General features: G+C 41.1%; 1 protein-coding gene across 3 annotated transcripts in view; it reads right to left on the bottom strand.

Annotated features, from left to right (window-relative positions):
- Positions 1-25,257, bottom strand: part of LOC139765060 (aminopeptidase N-like) — a 127,062-nt gene that overhangs the window by 93,981 nt on the left and 7,824 nt on the right. The window contains exons 1-4 of one of the 3 annotated variants that reach the window (XM_071692152.1): positions 17,850-17,939; positions 11,472-11,587; positions 10,574-10,807; positions 114-350 (exon numbers count right to left, since the gene is read on the bottom strand). In XM_071692152.1, coding sequence (XP_071548253.1) covers positions 114-350; positions 10,574-10,786 — 450 coding nt within the window. In that variant the 5' untranslated portion in view covers positions 10,787-10,807; positions 11,472-11,587; positions 17,850-17,939. Of the gene's footprint in view, positions 1-113; positions 351-10,573; positions 10,808-11,471; positions 11,588-17,810; positions 17,940-25,257 lie in introns of those variants that run through there. The other 2 variants (XM_071692153.1, XM_071692151.1) reach the window with 2 other exon arrangements.

Here is a 25,257-nt window from a genome sequence, read left to right as displayed (position 1 = left end):
ACATACTTAAAAACGAAAAAAAAAAAATTGTCGTGTGTGATTTCACTGACGAACAGTTATATTCCACAGTTAACTTTTCTTAAAAAGAAACACAAACAAAAAAAATCACTTACCCTGATTGTCTCATTCTTAGTGATTATATCAGCAATATGGAGGATAACTTGGGATGTAGGCTGAACGACTTCCATCCCAACTTCTACATATCCATTGATGCTGAAGTTGCCATTGATGAAAGGCTGAAGCTTCACCACATAATGAAGAGGCTTCAAGGATCTGGGCAATCTTACATTTATTTTCTTCTTTTTATCTGTCAATGTACTGGGAGGAGGGTCTTCCATTTGTTGTTCGAGCTGTTGAAAATAGACAAATTATGATGAATTACAAGAAAATGACTCAGTCAACTTTCGGTATGAAATGAGTGATTCCATCTTGAACCTTACAACAAAATCCATCATTATCATTAATGGAACAGAGACAACTATCCTGTCTTTACCTCATAAAATTCTTCTGACCATATTTCGCTGAAGATACAAAAAAAATTTGACTGACACTAGAAGTGGAAAATAATACATACCACTCACGAATACATTTCCTCAGTATATGACGTACAGATACCAATAAAAAACCCTAAAAGCAAATGAAAGCTTAGATCCTTCCGAAATCCAATAGATAATTATCTCTCAGAGGATGATTCTTCATCAAATGTCATATCATAAAAGTATGATAATGAAGAACACTTACTCATGTTGTTCTAACAACAAGATCATTTGATGTAAGATACATTTCATATATATATATATATATATATATATATATATATATATATATATATATATATATATATATATATATATATATATATATATATTATCCCTGGGGATAGGGGAGAAAGAATACTTCCCACGCATTCCTCACGTGTCGTAGAAGGCGACTAAAGGGGACGGGAGCGGGGGGCCAGAAACCCTCCCCTCCTTGTATTTTAATTTTCTAAAAGGGGAAGCAGAAGAAGGAGTCACACGAGGAGTGCTCATCCTCCTCGAAGGCTCAGATTGGGGTGTCTAAATGTGTGTGGATGTAACCAAGATGAGAAAAAAGGAGAGACAGGTAGTATGTTTGAGGAAAGGAACCTGGATGTTTTGGCTCTGAGTGGAACGAAGCTCAAGGGTAAAGGGGAGGAGTGGTTTGGGAATGTCTTGGGAGTAAAGTCAGGGGTTAGTGAGAGGACAAGAGCAAGGGAAGGAGTAGTTGATGGAGAGAGATGGGTGATTATTGGTGCATATGCACCTGGGCATAAGAAAGATCATGAGAGGCAAGTGTTTTGGGAGCAGCTGAATGAGTGTGTTAGTGGTTTTGATGCACAAGACCGGGTTATAGTGATGGGTGGTTTGAATGCAAAGGTCAGTAATGTGGCAGTTGAGGGAATAATTGGTATACATGGAGTGTTCAGTGTTGTAAATGGAAATGGTGAAGAGCTTGTAGATTTATGAGCTGAAAAAGGACTGGTGATTGGGAATACCTGGTTTAAAAAACGAGATATACATAAGTATACGTATGTAAGTAGGAGAGATGGCCATAGAGCGTTATTGGATTACGTGTTAATTGATAAACGCACGAAAGAGAGACTTTTGGATGTTAATGTGCTGAAAGGTGCAACTGGAGGGATGTCTGATCATTATCTTGTCGAGGCGAAGGTGAAGATTTGTGGGGGTTTTCAGAAAAGAAGAAAGAATGTTGGGGTGAAGAGAGTGGTGAGAGTAAGTGAGCTTGGGAAGGAGACTTGCGTGAGGACGTACCAGGAGAGACTGAGTACAGAATGGAAAAAGGTGAGAGCAAAGAAGGTAAGGGGAGTGGGGGAGGAATGGGATGTATTTAGGCAAGCTGTGATGGCTTGTGCAAAAGATGCTTGTGGCATGAGAAGCGTGGGAGGTGACTTGATTAGAAAAGGTAGTGAGTGGTGGGATGAAGAAGTAAGATTATTAGTGAAAGAGAAGAAGGCATTTGAACGATTTTTGCACGGAAAAAATGCAATTGAGTGGGAGAGGTATAAAAGAAAGAGGCAGGAGGTCAAGAGAAAGGTGCAAGAGGTGAAAAAGAGGGCAAATGAGAATTGGGGTGAGAGAGTATCATTAAATTTCAGGGAGAATAAAAAGATGTTTTGGAAGGAGGTAAATAAAGTGCGTAAGACACGGGGGCAAATGGGAACTTCAGTGAAGGGGCCTAATGGGGAGGTGATAACAAGTAGTGGTGATGTGAGAAGATGGAGTGAGTATTTTGAAGGTTTGGTGAATGTGTTTGATGATAGAGTGGCACATATAGGGTGTTTTGGTCGAGGTGGTGTGCAAAGTGAGAGGATTAGGTAAAATGATTTGGTAAATAGACAACAGATAGTAAAAGCTTTACGGAAGATGAAAGCCGGCAAAGCAGCAGGTTTGGATGGTATTGCAGTGGAATTTATTAAAAAAGGGGGTGACTGTATTGTTGACTGGTTGGGAAGGTTATTTAATGTATGTATGATTCATGGTGAGGTGCCTGAGGATTGGCGGAATGCTTGCATACTGCCATTGTACAAAGGCAAAGGGGATAAGAGTGAGTGCTCAAATTACAGAGGTATAAGTTTGCTGAGCATTCCTGGTAAATTATATGGGAGGGCATTGATTGAGAGGGTGAAGGCGTGTACAGAGCACCAGATTGGGGAAGAGCAGTGTGGTCTCAGAAGTGGTAGAGGATGTGTGGATCAGGTGTTTGCTTTGAAGAATGTATGTGAGAAATACTTAGAAAAACAAATGGATTTGTATGTAGCATTTATGGAACTGGAGAAGGCATATGATAGAGTTGATAGAGATGCCCTATGGAAGGTTTTAAGAATATATGGTGTGGGAGGCAAGTTGTTAGAAGCAGTGAAAAGTTTTTATCGAGGATGTAAGGCATATGTACGTGTAGGAAGAGAGGAAAGTGATTGGTTCTCAGTTGTTTAATTTGTTTATGGATGGGGTTGTTAGGGAGGTGAATGCAAGAGTTTTGGAAAGAGGGGCAAGTATGCAGTCTGTTGTGGATGAGAGAGCTTGGGAAGTGAGTCAGTTGTTGTTCGCTGATGATACAGCGCTGGTGGCTGATTCATGTAAGAAACTGCAGAAGCTGGTGACTGAGTTTGGTAAAGTGTGTGAAAGAAGAAAGTTTAGAGTAAATGTGAATAAGAGCAAGGTTATTAGGTACAGTAGGGTTGAGGGTCTAGTCAATTGGGAGGTAAGTTTGAATGGAGAAAAACTGGAGGAAGTAAAGTGTTTTAGATATCTGGGAGTGGATCTGGCAGCGGATGGAACCATGGAAGCGGAAGTGAATCATAGGGTGGGGGAGGGGGCGAAAATTCTGGGACCCTTGAAGAATGTTTGGAAGTCGAGAACATTATCTCGGAAGGCAAAAATGCGTATGTTTGAAGGAATAGTGGTTCCAACAATGTTGTATGGTTGCGAGGCGTGGGCTATGGATAGAGTTGTGCGCAGGAGGGTGGATGTGCTGGAAATGAGATGTTTGAGGACAATATGTGGTGTGAGGTGGTTTGATCGAGTAAGTAATGTAAGGGTGAGAGAGATGTGTGGAAATAAAAAGAGTGTGGTTGAGAGAGCAGAAGAGGGTGTTTTGAAATGGTTTGGTCACATGGAGGAATGAGTGAAGAAAGATTGACCAAGAGGATATATGTGTCAGAGGTGGAGGGAACGAGAAGTGGGAGACCAAATTGGAGGTGGAAAGATGGAGTGAAAAAGATTTTGTGTGGTCGGGGCCTGAACATGCAGGAGGGTGAAAGGAGGGCAAGGAATAGAGTGAATTGGATCGATGTGGTATACCGGGGTTGACGTGCTATCAGTGGATTGAATCAGGGCATGTGAAGCGTCTGGGGTAAACCATGGAAAGCTGTGTAGGTATGTATATTTGCGTGTGTGGACGTATGCATATACATGTGTATGGGGGTGGGTTGGGCCATTTCTTTCGTCTGTTTGCTTGCGCTACCTCGCAAACGCGGGAAACAGCGACAAAGCAAAAAAAAAAAATATATATATATATATATATATATATATATATATATATATATATATATATATATATATATATATATATATATATATATATTTATATATATTTATTTATTTATTTTACTTTGTCGCTGTCTCCCACGTTTGCGAGGTAGCGCAAGGAAACAGACGAAAGAAATGGCCCAACCCACTCCCATACACATGTATATATATATACACGTCTACACACGCAAATATACATACCTATACATCTCAATGTACACATATATATACACACACAGACACATACATATATACCCATGCACACAATTCACACGGTCTGCCTTTATTCATTTCCATCGCCACCTCGCCACACATGGAATACCATCCCCCTCCCCCCTCATGTGTGCGAGGTAGCGCTAGGAAAAGACAACAAACGCCCTATTCGTTCACACTCAGTCTCAAGCTGTCATGCAATAATGCCCGAAACCACAGCTCCCTTTCCACATCCAGGCCCCACACTACTTTCCATGGTTTACCCCAGACGCTTCACATGCCCTGATTCAATCCACTGACAGCACGTCAACCCCGGTATACCACATCGATCCAATTCACTCTATTCCTTGCACGCCTTTCACTCTCCTGCATGTTCAGGCCCCGATCACTCAAAATCTTTTTCACTCCATCTTTCCACCTCCAATTTGGTCTCCCACTTCTCGTTCCCTCCACCTCCGACACATATATCCTCTTGGTCAATCTTTCCTCACTCATTCTCTCCATGTGACCAAACCATTTCAAAACATCCTCTTCTGCTCTCTCAACCACGCTCTTTTTATTTCCACACATCTCTCTTACCCTTACATTACTTACTCGATCAAACCACCTCACACCACACATTGTCCTCAAACATCTCATTTCCAGCACATCCACCCTCCTGCGCACAACTCTATCCATAGCCCACGCCTCGCAACCATACAACATTGTTGGAACCACTATTCCTTCAAACATACCCATTTTTGCTTTCCGAGATAATGTTCTCGACTTCCACACATTCTTCAAGGCTCCTAGGATTTTCGCCCCCTCCCCCACCCTATGATTCACTTCCGCTTCCATGGTTCCATCCGCTGCCAGATCCACTCCCAGATATCTAAAACACTTTACTTCCTCCAGTTTTTCTCCATTCAAACTTACCTCCCAGTTGACTTGACCCTCAACCCTACTGTACCTAATAACCTTGCTCTTATTCACATTTACTCTAAACTTTCTTCTTTCACACACTTCACCAAACTCAGTCACCAGCTTCTGCAGTTTCTCACATGAATCAGCCACCAGCGCTGTATCATCAGCGAACAACAACTGACTCACTTCCTAAGCTCTCTCATCCCCAACAGACTTCATACTTGCCCCTCTTTCCAAAACTCTTGCATTCACCTCCTTAACAACACCATCCATAAACAAATTAAACAACCATGGAGACATCACACACCCCTGCCGCAAACCTACATTCACTGAGAACCAATCACTTTCCTCTCTTCCTACACGTACACATGCCTTACATCCTCGATAAAAACTTTTCACTGCTTCTAACAACTTGCCTCCCACACCATATATTCTTAATACCTTCCACAGAACATCTCTATCAACTCTATCATATGCCTTCTCCAGATCCATAAATGCTACATACAAATCCATTTGCTTTTCTAAGTATTTCTCACATACATTCTTCAAAGCAAACACCTGATCCACACATCCTCTACCACTTCTGAAACCACACTGCTCCTCCCCAATCTGATGCTCTGTACATGCCTTCACCCTCTCAATCAATACCCTCCCATATAATTTACCAGGAATACTCAACAAACTTATACCTCTGTAATTTGAACGCTCACTCTTATCCCCTTTGCCTTTGTACAATGGCACTATGTACGCATTCCGCCAATCCTCAGGCACCTCACCATGAGTCATACATACATTAAATAACCTTACCAACCAGTCAACAATACAGTCACCCCATTTTTTAATAAATTCCACTGCAATACCATCCAAACCTATATATATATATATATATATATATATATATATATATATATATATATATATATATATATATATATATATATATATATATATATATATGGTGTGCGAAGTGAGAGGGTCAAGAAGAATGGTTTGGTAAACAGAGAAGAGGTAGTGAAAGCTTTCCGGAAGATGGAAGACCGCAAGGCGACGGGTTTGGATAGTATTGCAGTGGAATCTGTCAAAAAAGGGGGTGACTGTGTTGTTGACTGGTTGGTGAGGATATTCAATGTATGTATGGTTCATGGTGAAGTGCCTGAGGATTGGCGGAATGCATGCATAGTACCACTGTATAAAGGCAAAGGGGATAAAGGTGAGTGTTCAACTTACAGAAGTATAAGTTTAGGTATTCTTGGGAAATTGTATGGTAAGGTATTGATTGAGAGGGTGAAGGCATGTACAGAGCATCAGATTGGGGAAGAGCAGTGTGGTTTCAGAAGTGGTAGAGGATGTGTGGATCAGGTGTTTGCTTTGAAGAATGTATGTGAGAAATACTTAGAAAAACAAATGGATTTGTATGTAGCATTTATGGATCTGGAGAAGGAATATGACAGAGTTGATACAGATGCTCTGTGGAAGGTATTAAGAGTATATGGTGTGGGAGGCAAGTTGCTAGAAGCAGTGAAAAGTTTTTATCGAGGATGTAAGGCATGAGTACGAGCAAGAAGAGAGGAAAGTGATTGGTTCCCACAGAATGTCGGTTTGCAGCAGGGGTGCGTGATGTCTCCATGGATGTTTAATTTGTTTATTGATGGGGTTGTTAGGTAGGTGAATGCAAGATTTTGGAGAGAGGGGCAAGTATGCAGTCTGTTGTCGATGAGAGGGCTTGGGAGCTGAGTCATTTGTTGTTCGATGATGGTGCAGCGCTGGTGGCTGATTCGGGTGATAAACTGCAGAAGCTGGTGACTGACTCTGCTAAAGAAAGCTGAGAGTAAATGTGAATAAGAGCAAGATTATCAGATACAGTAGGGTTGAGGGACAAGTCAATTGGAAATTAAGTTTGAATGGAGGAAAACTGGAGGAAGTGAAGTGTTTTAGATATCTGGGAGTGGATTTGGCAACGGATGGAACCAAGGAAGCAGAAGTGAGTCACAGGGTGGGGGAGGGGGCGAAGGTTCTGGAAGCGTTGAAGAATGTGTGGAAGGCGATATTATATCGGAAAGCAAAAATGGGTATGTTTGAAGGAATAGTGGTTCCACCAATGTTATATAGTTGTGAGGCGTGGCCTATAAATAGGGTTGTTCGGAGGAGGGTGGATATGTTGGAAATGAGATGTTTGAGGACAATATGTGGTGTGAGGTGGTTAGATCGAGTAAGTAATGAAAGGGTAAGAGAGATGTGTGGTAATAAAAAGAGTGTGGTTGAGAGAGCAGAAGAGGGTGTTTTGAAATGGTTTGGTCACATGGAGAGAATGAGTGAGGAAAGATTGACAAAGAGGATATTTGTATCAGAGGTGGAGTGAACGAGGAGAAGTGGGAGACCAAATTGGAGGTGGAAGGATGGATTGAAAAAATTTTGAGCGATAGGGGCCTGGACATACAGGAGGGTGAAAAGCTTGCAAGGAATAGAGTGAAATGGAACGATGTGGTATATCGGGGTCGATGTACTGTCAATGGATTGAACCAGGGCATATGAAGCGTCTGGGGTAAACAATGAAAAGTGCTGTGGGGCCTGGATGTGGAAAGGGAGCTGTGGAAATAAAAAGAATGTGGTTGAGAAAAAAGAAGAGAGTGTAATGAAATGGTTTGGACATATGGAGAGAATGAGTGAGGAAAGGTTGACAAAGGATATATGTCTTGGAGGTGGAGGAAACAAGAAGCTGGAGACCAAACTGGAGGAGGAAGGATGGAGTGAAAAAGATTTTAAGCGATCGGGGCCTGAACATGCAGGAGGGGGAAAGGCGTGCAAGGAATAGAGTGAATTGGAACGATATGGTATACCGGGGTCGACGTGCTGTCAATGGACCTTCTCTATGAGCTCTTTGCGTTTCTTTAGGTGTGGTGACCAAACCTGAGAATATTGTAGGTCTGGCCTTAAGTAGGATATGAATAATTTGCTGGAAATTTCCCTATCCATATACTTAAAGGTATTCTGATATTTGTCAGGAGACTGTTTCTCTCCTTAACTACTCTCTTAATATGGTAATTTGGCGACAGGTTAAGGACGACGTCGACTCTAAGGTCCTTCTCAAACACAGAATCATGAAGGTTATTTCCTGCTAAGTACTAATCATACATTGGCTGTCTTTCGCTTTCCCCCATCCTCATGAATTTACATCTACTCGGGTTGAACTTCATTAACTACGTCTCAGACAAACTTTAGTGTCTGTTTATGTTCCCTTGTAAGCTGATGCAATCTTCCTCGCTTTCCACTTCCCTCATGACCTTCGCATCATCGGCAAATATATCTAGGTAGGATTCCATATCTTCAGGCAAGTAATTGTTATAGATCAAGAAGAATAATGGCCCCAGAACCGAACCCTGTGGCACTCTGCGGGTCACCTCAACCCATTTGGAAAAGGCTCCTCTGACATGCGTCCTTTGTTCCCTCTTACTGAGCTAATCTATCCTTCGAAGGAGTTCCCCTATACTCTTGCTTTGTGATTCAGATTCTTAATCAACCACTAACGTGGGACAGTTTTAAATGCTTTCTGGCAGTTCAGATACAAATAGTCCAACCAGTCTTCACATTAGTCTAGGACAGCTCACTCTGGTAAAACTCTTAAGAAGTTTGTTACACATGACTTCCTTTCCCTAAAACTTCTCCTCCGTTGGAAGTCATTCACTTGCTTTCCAATAATCTTTTCCAGAACCTTACACACCACACTGGTTAGTGAGACCTGTTTCCGGTCTCCTTCTTATATATAAGCATGACTTTTACCTTTTTCCATTCCTTTGGCACTATGTCTATATCTAGTGACATCCTGATCTCCAGTAACACGCTGAACAGTTATTCAAGTGGCTTATCAGGCATATCTGCACACCTCTTTAGCATATATGGTGAAATTTCATCATGACCATGTGCCTTGTATGTGTCAAGTTCTCTTAGTATTTTGTTGATATCTTTTTATAGACATCTGAACGATTGAGTGTGTTTAAGTGTTTATGACCAATGATGGAAGTAATCACTAGACTATATAGGCAACTAAATCTTTAATCTACAGCACGAAATTTGGGAAAGTTAGCATTTGCTAAATTCAAAAGTCTTTATAAAGACTTTATAAAAGTCTTTATTAATTCCAGAAACGCAAAACAATAAATAGTTATGTTGAGATTATAGAAACGTAAAGAAACCAAATCTAGCTAGACGTGAGTCCTAATGCACCTTGGGTTACATTATAAAGTTAATAACAAATCGCCAGCGTTACAATATTTTTTTTTTGTCGGTGTATTATCTTATTAGTAATTAATCTTGTGTGTTTATGTATCTCATGATCTCATCATCGTTTTCACGTATTTCGGGTTTTATGTTTATCATAATACATAAGTACGTTCTGTTGTCACTGTTTACTGGTGCCAGACAAGTATCGAGTCATGATCTGTAACGTTAGAAATTTATAGAAATCTAATTTGTCTACTAGTATAATTCTAGTGTCAACAATATCAGTGTTAAAATCAATACAATTCTTGTGTTTAGAATAGTCTTAGAATTATTTGATTTCACATTGATTTTCCTTTCGTTATAAAGGTAAAGTTAGATATCATACGTGTTAGATATAATATGTATAAAGGTACTGTGCTGTGTCTGTCAACTAATTATGCCTGAAAAAAGACGTGAGCCAGCTGAGCATGTGGACAGCGGAGTCATCTTACAGACATGGTCGTGATAACACTGGTGGCAATAACCTGCTACATACCGTCTCTGAGATGCTCCTACCGCACTCGACAACGAACATAGTCTGTTGATAAATATCTTGTAAACATACGTACATATGTAACATCAGCAATGTACAAACATCATGTAACATCTAATGTTTGAGAATGTACAAAATACTGCCTTCATTATTATACATTATTATAGGCCTGCCAACCTGGTTTCACAAAACTGGCCCTTCACTTCCTTCAGCACAGGTTACGATAACCATTATCCTTCCTGTTGTGAAGTCAGATATGAAGTATTCTCGTGCATACTCCCTCCACGTTCTTCGTTGTGTTTGAATCATCATCTACTTTTTATTCTGCCTCCACCATTCTCAAAAATATCTCTATTTTACTATCTCCACCATTCTTACTACAGGTCATACAAAAGAAGCGACCTTACTACAGCCCATGCAGCAGAAGTGGACTTAACTCCAGGTCATACAGCAGAAGTGGACTTACAACAGGTCATACAGATGTGGACTTATTACAGGTCATACAGCAGATGTGGACTAACCACAGGTCACACAGCAGATGTAGACTAACTACAGGTCACACAGCAGATGTGGACTAACTACAGGTCACACAGCAGATGGGGACTAACTACAGGTCATACAGCAGATGTGGACTTACTACAATGTTTGGGGACTCGGGAGTAGATTCCCTGATACGCGGAACGTAGAAGAAGACGAGGAGACCTGTCGCTACTACAGCGCTGACAAAAACTATCGCCAACAGGACTGCTACACTACGGTTTACATAGCATCCATTTTTCTTGCCAAATGACACAGAAGCAGCCGACTGGTTCATCTCCATTGTCAACACCTCTCTGCTCTGACTCATCATAACGTTCTCCAGCTACTAAACCTGGAATATAACAAATGTTTGGAGAAACTTTAATATTTCTTTATATTCACTAAAGAATATACACTATTGTATATACACTATAATTACTGTATGTGCACTATATTTACTTGATATATACACTATAATCACTTTATGTACACTATATCTATTTTATAAACACCATAATTACTGTATGTAGAATATATTTACTGTGCATGCACTATATTTGCTGTATGACACTATATTTACTGCTAGGTATGATTGTGCGATGCTCAGCTGACAAAGGTCTTGCAAGGCTGTAAACATCAGCCTTACATTACACCAACTCTTAGGCTCCTCATCATGATCCATACGTACACTGAAAATCCTAACTTACCAATCAGCAACACGGTCATCCTCTTTCTTAATAAATTCAACTGCAATACCATCTACTCCAGCGTCCATGCCACATTCAAGCTCATGCAAGGCCCCCTACCGCCTCTTCTTTCTCCTACAAACAACTCTACATGACTCTGCATACCTCCCCGACCTAAACACCCTAAACCTACCATCACACACGCACACACACACACACACACACACACACACACGCACACACACACACACACACACACACACACACACACACACACACACACACACACACATATTCAACATCAAAATACTTACTCAATCTCTACCTCACCTTATCACTACCTGTTACCAGTTTCCCATTTGCTCCCTTCACCGATGTTTCCTTTGTTGCCTTGTTTTTCTTACAAGATTAACCGAAATATGACGTAAGGTGTTACCAAACTCCGCCTGCAAGTAAAAACACCGCAAAAGTTACCTTCAAAGCAGCTGTATTTTCGTCAATGGACGGTAAAGGTTAATGTAATGCAAGACCTTATCATCATAAAGGAACCTACGTTATCATGCTCCTACTTGAAGTGCAACCTTGAAACTGCAGCAGTCAATAAAAGAAATCCTAGGAGCACATATCTAATACGGGTAAGAAATGACAAAGTGGCTCTAAGGAAGGAGCGCAGGCGTAGAAAGTTGCTCTCAATACTCGATGTAGTCATCCCTGACCTCAGTGGAGGAATACAGCAAACATTCACGACATCCACCGCAGACGACAACAGAACCAAATTGTACCATGTCACTGGTACGGCAAACTCGCTTTATACGTTGAAATTTAACTTATTCATAATGACCTCAAACCCCTTTCAAAGAAAGAGTCCTGGTGTTATCTAGGACCGCTTTCTAAACGCTCCCGCATACCAAGGCTGCCTTGATTCCAGGAAATGAAAAATGTGAGTGAGTTCTTTGACGTGAGCTACGTAACAGATAGAGGTGCGTAAAACAGATAGAGGTACATAACACAGATAGAGGTACATAACACACAGTTAGAGATACGTAACACACAGATAGAGGTACATAACACAGATAGAGGTACATAACACACAGATAGAGGTACGTAACACAGATAGAGGTACGTAACACACAGATAGAGGTACGTAACATAGATAGAGGTACGTAACACACAGATAGAGGTACATAACACAGATATAGGTAACACACAGGTAAAGGTACGTAACACAGATAGAGGTAAATAACACAGAGGTACATAACACACAGATAGAGGTACGTAAGACAGATAGAGGTACATAACACAGATAGAGATACATAACACACGCAGATAGAGGTACGTAACACAGATAGAAGTACATAACACACGGGTAGAGGTATATAACACACAGGTAGAGGCACGTAACACAGATAGAGATACATAACACACAGATAGCGGTACGTAACACAGAGGTATATAACACAGATAGAGGTTGGTAACACAGATAGAGGTACGTAACACAGATAGAGGTATATAACACACAGATAGAGGAACGTAACACAGATAGATGTACGTAACACAGATAGAGGTGCGTAACACAGATAGAGATACGTAACACAAATAGAGGTATGTAACACAGATAGAGGTACGTAACAGAGATAGAGGTATATAACACACAGATAGAGGTACGTAACAGAGATAGAGGTATGTAACACAGATAGAGGTACATAACACAGATAGAGGTACGTAACACAGATATATATATATATATATATATATATATATATATATATATATATATATATATATATATATATATTTTTTTTTTTTTATACTTTGTCGCTGTCTCCCGCGTTTGCGAGGTAGCGCAAGGAAACAGACGAAAGAAATGGCCCAACCCCCCCCATACACATGTACATACACACGTCCACACACACAAATATACATACCTACACAGCTTTCCATGGTTTACCCCGGACGCTTCACATGCCTTGATTCAATCCACTGACAGCACGTCAACCCCTGTATACCACATCGCTCCAATTCACTCTATTCCTTGCCCTCCTTTCACCCTCCTGCATGTTCAGGCCCCGATCACACAAAATCTTTTTCACTCCATCTTTCCACCTCCAATTTGGTCTCCCTCTTCTCCTCGTTCCCTCCACCTCCGACACATATATCCTCTTGGTCAATCTTTCCTCACTCATTCTCTCCATGTGCCCAAACCATTTTAAAACACCCTCTTCTGCTCTCTCAACCACGCTCTTTTTATTTCCACACATCTCTCTTACCCTTACGTTACTTACTCGATCAAACCACCTCACACCACACATTATCCTCAAACATCTCATTTCCAGCACATCCATCCTCCTGCGCACAACTCTATCCATAGCCCACGCCTCGCAACCATACAACATTGTTGGAACTACTATTCCTTCAAACATACCCATTTTTGCTTTCCGGGATAATGTTCTCGACTTCCACACATTTTTCAAGGCTCCCAAAATTTTCGCCCCCTCCCCCACCCTATGATCCACTTCCGCTTCCATGGTTCCATCCGCTGACAGATCCACTCCCAGATATCTAAAACACTTCACTTCCTCCAGTTTTTCACCATACAAACTCACCTCCCAATTGACTTGACCCTCAACCCTACTGTACCTAATAACCTTGCTCTTATTCACATTTACTCTTAACTTTCTTCTTCCACACACTTTACCAAACTCAGTCACCAGCTTCTGCAGTTTCTCACATGAATCCGCCACCAGCGCTGTATCATCAGCGAACAACAACTGACTCACTTCCCAAGCTCTCTCATCCCCAACAGACTTCATACTTGCCCCACTTTCCAAGACTCTTGCATTTACCTCCCTAACAACCCCATCCATAAACAAATTAAACAACCATGGAGACATCACACACCCCTGCCGCAAACCTACATTCACTGAGAACCAATCACTTTCCTCTCTTCCTACACGTACACATGCCTTACATCCTCGATAAAAACTTTTCACTGCTTCTAACAACTTGCCTCCCACACCATATATTCTTAATACCTTCCACAGAGCATCTCTATCAACTCTATCATATGCCTTCTCCAGATCCATAAATGCTACATACAAATCCATTTGCTTTTCTAAGTATTTCTCACATACATTCTTCAAAGCAAACACCTGATCCACACATCCTCTACCACTTCTGAAACCACACTGCTCTTCCCCAATCTGATGCTCTGTACATGCCTTCACCCTCTCAATCAATACCCTCCCATATAATTTACCAGGAATACTCAACAAACTTATACCTCTGTAATTTGAGCACTCACTCTTATCCCCTTTGCCTTTGTACAATGGCACTATGCACGCATTCCGCCAATCCTCAGGCACCTCACCATGAGTCATACATACATTAAATAACCTTACCAACCAGTCAACAATACAGTCACCCCCTTTTTTAATAAATATATTGGAAAGTATCACAATTTTGTGCGTGATAAAGTATATTCCTATGAGTCCACGGGGAAACAGAAACACGATAATTTCCCAGGTGCACTTCCGTGTAATAATCACATCATCAGGGGAGACACAAGAGAGAAATGTAACAGTCAGTTGATATGCAACGAAGAGGCGTAACTAGGACACCTTTTGGTAAACATGTTTACCAAATGGCGTCCTAGCTACGCGAGGAGAGAGAACCTCTGATGATTCTTCCAAGACAACTGGGAAACACTGAGGTAGCTTCTAGATTTTTTTTATACATGTTAGGTCATACTGTGCTTACAGAGGAGAGTGATATAGGCAGCAAACATGTTTCCATTTACAATATCAGTTACACAATTGGCTTTCAAAACTTGTTATTCATTTCAGTATCGTTCCTTCCACTCACAGTAATCAAATAAACGAAAGCTAGTGAGTAGCCACCAGGCTCAGCATATTGCCCGCATCTAGTTGTTTTGGCTACTTGTGAAGACATTGCACTGTGTATTGTATAGAAGGGTAACATGATGAACAGTAGCATGTAAGTACATGCTACGTTGTGAAGCGCCTTCTTAACATGAAGAACGTTTAAATAACTGGAGGTTGGGAGAGTGTGTGGTAACCAGGCAGGCTCTAGTGGATCACTTGATGATACACAATCTTCATTCAAGAACAAAATGCACATTGTTGAGACCTTGTTATGAAAGGCAGTCCTCATCCCTCCTTGTCTTGGAAGACAGACAGTTTTCCTCCTTTTATTCCGAACTGACTGTGCGAAACAGCGTTCTGCTCTGGTCATGTTATGTTCCAGAATGTAAAATGTTGTGCTTTCTGGAATCAAATGGATTCCTCGTTTCATACTTCAAAAGAAGGATTAATCATATTTATTCTTGTGGGGTTAAAGTGAGGGAAGTTGCATGAACTAACCCAATATGATGCACAATATAACTATGATGCTACGTGACTGAAACATAACTGTATGTTTGTGAAGGTCTCATATTACAACTCACACCGCTATTCGCCAGGATTTTCTAGGCAGAAGACATGTCTCACATTTAAGTTCTAAGAAATGAGGCCCCACGTGGCAACAATGTCCGGCTTTCGTAGCGTGTTAGTAAAGCTTAGAAGTATGGCTTCATTATCTGGATCCATACGTTAATTTCCTGACACAGTTGATATGTGTCATCTTCAGCCAAGGTGCTTCCGTCCTTCTCTGCTGCATGTAGAGACCAGAGACTCGCTCTAAGGCTACGGCCACCGGTCAAGCGGCACGTTAGGAAAGCTCCAGGTACTTCCAAATGAGCTGAAGCAAGAGAAAGTCAGCCTAGATCATGTTGCCATTTTCACATCAGTTTTAGCAAATACTTGATATCCTGCCAGAACCGTTCTGTTTGCAACATTCTGTTGTTTCATAAAGATACATCCGACACCTTGATCAGAAGACTGGGACGGGAGGCCACCTACCCTACTGCATATTATTTTATCTTATGATAATTGTGGAAGTCGTACACAGCATCTCAGAACTTTGTATCCACTCCTCTGATAAAACTGGCACTAACCCATGGTTTCATTCACCCTCTGGCGGGAAGAAAGTGGTCAGGGATTACATTCACATGTGTGTCGTTCTCTGATGACAGTATGGCACGGTGACAAATATTACATTCTTAGATTCGTGTCCGTATTACTTCAGTGACCTGACTAGCAAGCCAACCCTTGCAGTAGAGTGTGTCTGTACAGCAACCGACCATCTGTCTGGCGATAACCATCATGTATAAACACACGCTCAAACCATCAGCAACCCGGCCGACGTGGTACTGACAACTGATCAGGTAGGCTCTCTAGTCTGTGACTCGGGCATTCAAGTTTCCCACTTCGTGAACCGGCTAACTACAGTATAGCAACCTTCGGCGTGCAGCAAACAAGTAATTTCTATCACAATAAGTTTGTTATCGATATAATTAAGCCTACGTTGTGGAGTCACGGCAGGAGTAACCTTGCTGGCCTGTACCCCTCGCCAGGTGAGTCAAGGTCTCGTGTAACTTGACGATAATGTAGGCAAACTCTCTCCTGCAAACAATGCAATAAAGTTGACAAACACTTTCCAACACATGATTCTCCTTGAAAGTTTCTGCTGCAGACGGTTGTATATCAGCTGACTTATATTTCTTTCTTGTATCTCCCCTGAAGTGGTTATCACACGTAAATACACTTGGGAACTTATCGCGTTTCATTTTCCCCGTGGGCTCATAGGAATATATATATATATATATATATATATATATATATATATATATATATATATATATATATATATATATATTGTTAACTATATTAGGTATTACTACCATGGCAATATACGTACTGTGTACTACGGCAAGTTACTATCCAGCACAATGACGTACTACCCACCACAACATGGTACTGTCCATCATAGAAAGGCGTCCCATTTATAGGGGCGATACTTCAACCTATATAATGATACTTATCTAACTTATAGCCGCTCTTTCTACCCACAGTAATTTCCCATTTACGTATAGTATTCAGCGCTGGCCTCTCCTGTTATATAGTCTAACGTTAGAGAATAGCAGCTTATCACAGCAACTCGTATCACACTATCGTCTCATCATTTGCTCTGACTCTTCTTATTAATGAAACATTTTCATCATTTTCAGTACATAAACGGCCAAACACTGAGCCTATAAACATATACATAACGGCCAAACACTGTAAACATATACATAACGGCCAAACACCATAAATATATACATAACGGCCAAACACTGTAAACATATACATAACGGCCAAACACCATAAACATATACATAACCAAACACTGTAAACATATACATAACGGCCAAACACTGTAGACATATACAGGTCTAATGCAAAGTTGTCAAACATCAGCGAAGACGTGGACTGCTCACCTTGCATGACTGGTGATAATCATGAAGGGTACAACATCATGTGGCCACCAGGTACCAAGTTGTAATTTCATTTAACAGTTGTCGTGTACCATACCATTTCACGTAAGTCTAATACACAGTGTTAACGAAAGTAAATTAATTTACTAAATCCTAATAATCAATAACAAAATGAGATTCATTGATATTGGGAAGCACGAAAGTGTAATACACCATACTTCACCTTCACTCAGTGCATCAACAAGAAGACACAGCCAAACACTGAGCCTATGAACATATACACATTTAATACACACTTGTTCATATAACAGCGAAGAAGGACGGAGTCTCCTTACCTTGTCTGACTGGTCTGAGCCCAAGGACTAACACTTACGACGCACCTACTTCACGGTCTCCCTGATCCACGGCTGCCACCTCCCTTCCTTAGGTGCCACCTACTATTTCTTGCAACATTTTTTGTCCCCACAATTGCTTCGTGATACCCTCTTCAAATGACGATGCTCCTTTACCGATGTACTGCTTATCATACTTGATGAAACATTTACTATGACTAAAAAGTGTGATAGCGGTGACTCCATCTGTCAAATTCGGACTTACATGTGGTGTCTAGTGTTAGTTGGCTAAATTTTCACAGAATCTTGCACTTTCTGTAAAGACACTTCTGATGTAATTTTCACTCTCTGATACAATGTTTATCGCTTCTTTTTCCATCAAACTTTGGACTCATCTGACCCAAACGATTTCCGTAGTAAGACCGAATCAGTAAAGCTTGAAATTTAACGTAAAGATCTTGCACAACGAGTCATTCTAAGGATGTATGCTCCACAAATTCTAAATACTGAAGCGTATTTCTTCTATTTCTCAATGTCATGTGGACTATAGTAAAAATTGATGAGTACATCCTGCAAAGTGCACGAGAAAGTGGGAATCAGATGATTTGGCAAAGTAAGCTATTGAACAAATTACTTTTATTTTCTTACGAACGAAAAAAATTATGATTTCTTACCTTCATTAAGAAACAGTATCATTAGCCACAGTTGAGCGAAATTGTCAAACCTTGGAAAATTATTGTGTTTACAATGTGGTCAGTGAGGTGGACAGCACGGGACGTGTGAGACTGGTACAAGGGACGTGTGAGAGGGACGTGTGAGACTGGTACAAGGGACGTGTGAGAGGGACGTGTGAGACTGGTACAAGGGACGTGTGAGAGGGACGTGTGAGACTGGTACAAGGGACGTGTGAGAGGGACGTGTGAGACTGGTACAAGGGACGTGTGAGATTGGTACAAGGGACGTGTGAGACTGGTGTTGAGGACTTATGAGACTAGTTTAGGGGCCCAACTACCTACCCACCCACCTACCTACGACCTAACCTAACCTGGCACAAGAAATTCTGACGAGAAATAGATAGAATAATGTACCCCACACCCACATTCGCACAATAGGAAAACATCGACAGCCACTCCAGGAATCCCCTGTTGTCTGGTAATTACCAGATATGATAAGTTCATCCGGTTTTACGCCCACTGAAGATTGACGTCACAAGAAAATTATATATATATATATATATATATATATATATATATATATATATATATATATATATATATATATATATATTCTTTCTTTCAAACTATTCGCCATTTCCCGCGTTAGCGAGGTAGCGTCAAGAACAGAGGACTGGGCCTCAGAGGGAATATCCTCACCTGGCCCCCTTCTCTGTTCCTTCTTTTGGAAAATTTAAAAAAAGAAAAAAAAGATGATGAGAGGGGAGGATTTCCAGCCCCCCGCTCCTTCCCCATTTATTCGCCTTCTACGACACGCAGGGAACACGTGGGAAGTATTCTTTCTCCCCTATCCCCAGGGATAATATATATATATATATATATATATATATATATATATATATATATATATATATATATATATATATATATATATATATATATATATATATATATAACCGGATGAACTTATCATATCTGGTAATTACCAGACAACAGGGGATTCCTGGAGTGGCTGTCGATGTTTTCCTATTATGCGAATGTGGGTGTGGGGTACATTATTCTATCTAATTCTCGTCGGAATTTCTTGTGGCAGGTTAGGTTAGGTCGTAGGTAGGTGGGTGGGTAGGTAGTTGGGCCCCTAAACTAGTCTCATAAGTCCTCAACACGTCTCACACGTCCCTTGTACCAATCTCACACGTCCCTTGTACCAGTCTCACACGTCCCTTGTACCAGTCTAACACTACCCTTGCAGTAAAAAAAAAAATATATATATATATATATATATATATATATATATATATATATATATATATATATATATATATATATATTATTTTATTATTATCATTTTGCTTTGTCGCTGTCTCCCGCGTTTGCGAGGTAGCGCAAGGAAACAGACGAAAGAAATGGCTCAACCCACCCCATACACAATGTATATACATACACGTCCACACACGCAAATATACATACCTATACATCTCAATGTACACATATGTATGCACACACAGACACATACATATATACCCATGCACACAATTCACACTGTCTGCCTTTATTCATTCCCATCGCCACTTCGCCACACATGGAATACCATCCCCCTCCCCCCTCATGTGTGCGAGGCAGCACTAGGAAAAGACAACAAAGACCCCATATATTCACACTCAGCCTCTAGCTGTCATGCAATAATGCCCGAAACCACAGCTCCCTTTCCACATCCAGGCCCCACACAACTTTCCATGGTTTACCCCAGATGCTTGACATGCCCTACTTCAATCCACTGACAGCACGTCAACCCCGGTATACCACATCGATCCAATTCACTCTATTCCTTGCACGCCTTTCACCCTCCTGCATGTTCAGGCCCCGATCACACAAAATCTTTTTCACTCCATCTTTCCACCTCCAATTTGGTCTCCCACTTCTCCTCGTTCCCTCCACCTCCGACACATATATCATCTTGGTCAATCTTTCCTCACTCATTCTCTCCATGTGCCCAAACCATTTCAAAACACCCTCTTCTGCTCTCTCAACCACGCTCTTTTTATTTCCACACATCTCTCTTACACTTACGTTACTTACTCGATCAAACCACCTCACACCACACATTGTCCTCAAACATCTCATTTCCAGCACATCCATCCTCCTGCGCACAACTCTATCCATAGCCCACGCCTCGCAACCATACAACATTGTTGGAACCACTATTCCTTCAAACATACCCATTTTTGCTTTCCGAGATAATGTTCTCGACTTCCACACATTCTTCAAGGCTCCCAGAATTTTCGCCCCCTCCCCCACCCTATGATCCACTTCCGCTTCCATGGTTCCATCCGCTGCCAGATCCACTCCCAGATATCTAAAACACTTTAATTCCTCCAGTTTTTCTCCATTCAAACTTACCTCCCAATTGACTTGACCCTCAACCCTACTGTACCTAATAACCTTGCTCTTATTCACATTTACTCTTAACTTTCTTCTTTCACACACTTTACCAAACTCAGTCACCAGCTTCTGCAGTTTCTCACATGAATCAGCCACCAGCGCTGTATCATCAGCGAACAACAACTGACTCACTTCCCAAGCTCTCTCATCCCCAACAGACTTCATACTTGCCCCTCTTTCCAAAACTCTTGCATTCACCTCCCTAACAACCCCATCCATAAACAAATTAAACAACCATGGAGACATCACACACCCCTGCCGCAAACCTACATTCACTGAGAACCAATCACTTTCCTCTCTTCCTACACGTACACATGCCTTACATCCTCGATAAAAACTTTTCACTGCCTCTAAGAACTTGCCTCTCACACCATATATTCTTAATACCTTCCACAGAGCATCTCTATCAACTCTATCATATGCCTTCTCCAGATCCATAAATGCTACATACAAATCCATTTGCTTTTCTAAGTATTTCTCACATACATTCTTCAAAGCAAACACCTGATCCACACATCCTCTACCACTTCTGAAACCACACTGCTCTTCCCCAATCTGATGCTCTGTACATGCCTTCACCCTCTCAATCAATACCCACCCATATAATTTACCAGGAATACTCAACAAACTTATACCTCTGTAATTTGAGCACTCACTCTTATCCCCTTTGCCTTTGTACAATGGCACTATGCACGCATTCCGCCAATCCTCAGGCACCTCACCATAAGTCATACATACATTAAATAACCTTACCAACCAGTCAATAATACAGTCACCCCCTTTTTTAATAAATTCCACTGCAATACCATCCAAACCTGCTGCCTTGCCGGCTTTCATCTTCCGCAAAGCTTTCACTACCTCTTCTCTGTTCACCAAATCATTTTTCCCTAACCCTCTCACTTTGCACACCACCTCGACCAAAACACCCTATATCTGCCACTCTATCCTCAAACACATTCAACAAACCTTCAAAATACTCACTCCATCTCCTTCTCACATCACCACTACTTGTTATCACCTCCCCATTTGCGCCCTTCACTGAAGTTCCCATTTGCTCCCTTGTCTTACGCACTTTATTTACCTGCTTCCAGAACATCTTTTTATTTATTTATTTATTTTTTTTTTGCTTTGTCGCTGTCTCCCGCGTTTGCGAGGTAGCGCAAGGAAACAGACGAAAGAAATGGCCCAACCCACCCCCATACACATGTATATACATACGTCCACACACGCAAACATACATACCTACACAGCTTTCCATGATTTACCCCAGACGCTTCACATGCCCTGATATATATATATATATATATATATATATATATATATATATATATATATATATTATCCCTGGGGATAGGGGAGAAATAATACTTCCCACGTATTCCCTGCGTGTCGTAGAAGGCGACTAAAAGGGAAGGGAGCGGGGGGCTGGAAATCCTCCCCTCTCTTTTTTTTTTTTTTTTTTCAATTTTCCAAAAGAAGGAACAGAGAAGGGGGCCAGGTGAGGATATTCCCTTTAAGGCCCAGTCCTCTGTTCTTCACGCTACCTTGCTAATGCGGGAAATGGTGAATAGTATGAAAAAAAAAAAAAAAAATATATATATATATATATATATATATATATATATATATATATATATATATATATATATATATATATCAGTAAATTTTAGGGAGAATAAAAAGATGTTCTGGAAGGAGGTAAATAGGGTGCGTAAGACAAGGGAGCAAATGGGAACTTCAGTGAAGGGCGTAAATGGGGAGGTGATAACAAGTAGTGGTGATGTGAGAAGGAGATGGAATGAGTATTTTGAAGGTTTGTTGAATGTGTCTGATGACAGAGTGGCAGATATAGGGTGTTTGGGTCGAGGTGGTGTGCAAAGTGAGAGGGTTAGGGAAAATGATTTGGTAAACAGAGAAGAGGTAGTAAAAGCTTTGCGGAAGATGAAAGCCGGCAAGGCAGCAGGTTTGGATGGTATTGCAGTGGAATTTATTAAAAAAGGGGGTGACTGTATTGTTGACTGGTTGGTAAGGTTATTTAATGTATGTATGACTCATGGTGAGGTGCCTGAGGATTGGCGGAATGCGTGCATAGTGCCATTGTACAAAGGCAAAGGGGACAAGAGTGAGTGCTCAAATTACAGAGGTATAAGTTTGTTGAGTATTCCTGGTAAATTATATGGGAGGGTATTGATTGAGAGGGTGAAGGCATGTACAGAGCATCAGATTGGGGAAGAGCAGTGTGGTTTCAGAAGTGGTAGAGGATGTGTGGATCAGGTGTTTGCTTTGAAGAATGTATGTGAGAAATACTTAGAAAAACAAATGGATTTGTATGTAGCATTTATGGATCTGGAGAAGGCATATGATAGAGTTGATAGAGATGCTCTGTGGAAGGTATTAAGAATATATGGTGTGGGAGGCAAGTTGTTAGAAGCAGTGAAAAGTTTTTATCGAGGATGTAAGGCATGTGTACGTGTAGGAAGAGAGGAAAGTGATTGGTTCTCAGTGAATGTAGGTTTGCGGCAGGGGTGTGTGATGTCTCCATGGTTGTTTAATTTGTTTATGGATGGGGTTGTTAGGGAGGTAAATGCAAGAGTCTTGGAAAGAGGGGCAAGTATGAAGTCTGTTGGGGATGAGAGAGCTTGGGAAGTGAGTCAGTTGTTGTTCGCTGATGATACAGCGCTGGTGGCGGATTCATGTGAGAAACTGCAGAAGCTGGTGACGGAGTTTGGTAAAGTGTGTGGAAGAAGAAAGTTAAGAGTAAATGTGAATAAGAGCAAGGTTATTAGGTACAGTAGGGTTGAGGGTCAAGTCAATTGGGAGGTGAGTTTGAATGGTGAAAAACTGGAGGAAGTGAAGTGTTTTAGATATCTGGGAGTGGATCTGTCAGCGGATGGAACCATGGAAGCGGAAGTGGATCATAGGGTGGGGGAGGGGGCGAAAATTTTGGGAGCCTTGAAAAATGTGTGGAAGTCGAGAACATTATCCCGGAAAGCAAAAATGGGTATGTTTGAAGGAATAGTAGTTCCAACAATGTTGTATGGTTGCGAGGCGTGGGCTATGGATAGAGTTGTGCGCAGGAGGATGGATGTGCTGGAAATGAGATGTTTGAGGACAATGTGTGGTGTGAGGTGGTTTGATCGAGTAAGTAACGTAAGGGTAAGAGAGATGTGTGGAAATAAAAAGAGCGTGGTTGAGAGAGCAGAAGAGGGTGTTTTGAAATGGTTTGGGCACATGGAGAGAATGAGTGAGGAAAGATTGACCAAGAGGATATATGTGTCGGAAGTGGAGGGAACGAGGAGAAGAGGGAGACCAAATTGGAGGTGGAAAGATGGAGTGAAAAAGATTTTGTGTGATCGGGGCCTGAACATGCAGGAGGGTGAAAGGAGGGCAAGGAATAGAGTGAATTGGAGCGATGTGGTATACAGGGGTTGACGTGCTGTCAGTGGATTGAATCAAGGCATGTGAAGCGTCTGGGGTAAACCATGGAAAGCTGTGTAGGTATGTATATTTCCGTGTGTGGACGTGTGTATGTACATGTGTATGGGGGGGGTTGGGCCATTTCTTTCGTCTGTTTCCTTGCGCTACCTCGCAAACGCGGGAGACAGCGACAAAGTCTAAAAAAAAAAAAAAAAAAAAAAAAAAAAAATATATATATATATATATATATATATATATATATATATATATATATATATATATATATATATATATATATATATATATATATATATATATATATATATATATATATATATATCTTTCTTCTCATGCCCAGGTGCATATGCACCAATAATCACCCATCTCTCTCGATCAACTTTCAGTTTTACCCATATTAATCGAGAATTTACTTTCTTACATTCTATCACATATTCCCACAACTGTTTCAGGAGTACTGCTACTCCTTCCCTTGCTCTTGTCCTCTCACTAACCCCTGACTTTACTCCCAAGACATTCCCAAACCACTCTTCCCCTTTACCCTTGAGCTTCGTTTCACTCAGAGCCAAAACATCCTGATTCCTTTCCTCAAACATACTACCTATCTCTCCTTTTTTCACATCTTGGTTACATCCACACACATTTAGACACCCCAGTCTGAGCCTTCGAGGAGGATGAGCACTCCCCGCGTGACTCCTTCTGTTTCCCATTTTAGAAAGTTAAAAAATACAAGGAGGGGAGGATTTCTGGCCCCCCGCTCCCATCCCCTCTAGTCGCATTCTACGACACGCGAGGAATGCGTGGGAAGTATTCTTTCACCCCTATCCCCAGGGATAGTATACATATATATACATATACAT

Source organism: Panulirus ornatus, chromosome 52 (assembly GCF_036320965.1).
Source record: "Panulirus ornatus isolate Po-2019 chromosome 52, ASM3632096v1, whole genome shotgun sequence".
Classification (NCBI taxonomy): domain Eukaryota; kingdom Metazoa; phylum Arthropoda; class Malacostraca; order Decapoda; family Palinuridae; genus Panulirus; species Panulirus ornatus.
Note: the sequence above shows the minus strand (reverse complement) of the source record. Positions and strands in the feature narration are given on the sequence as shown.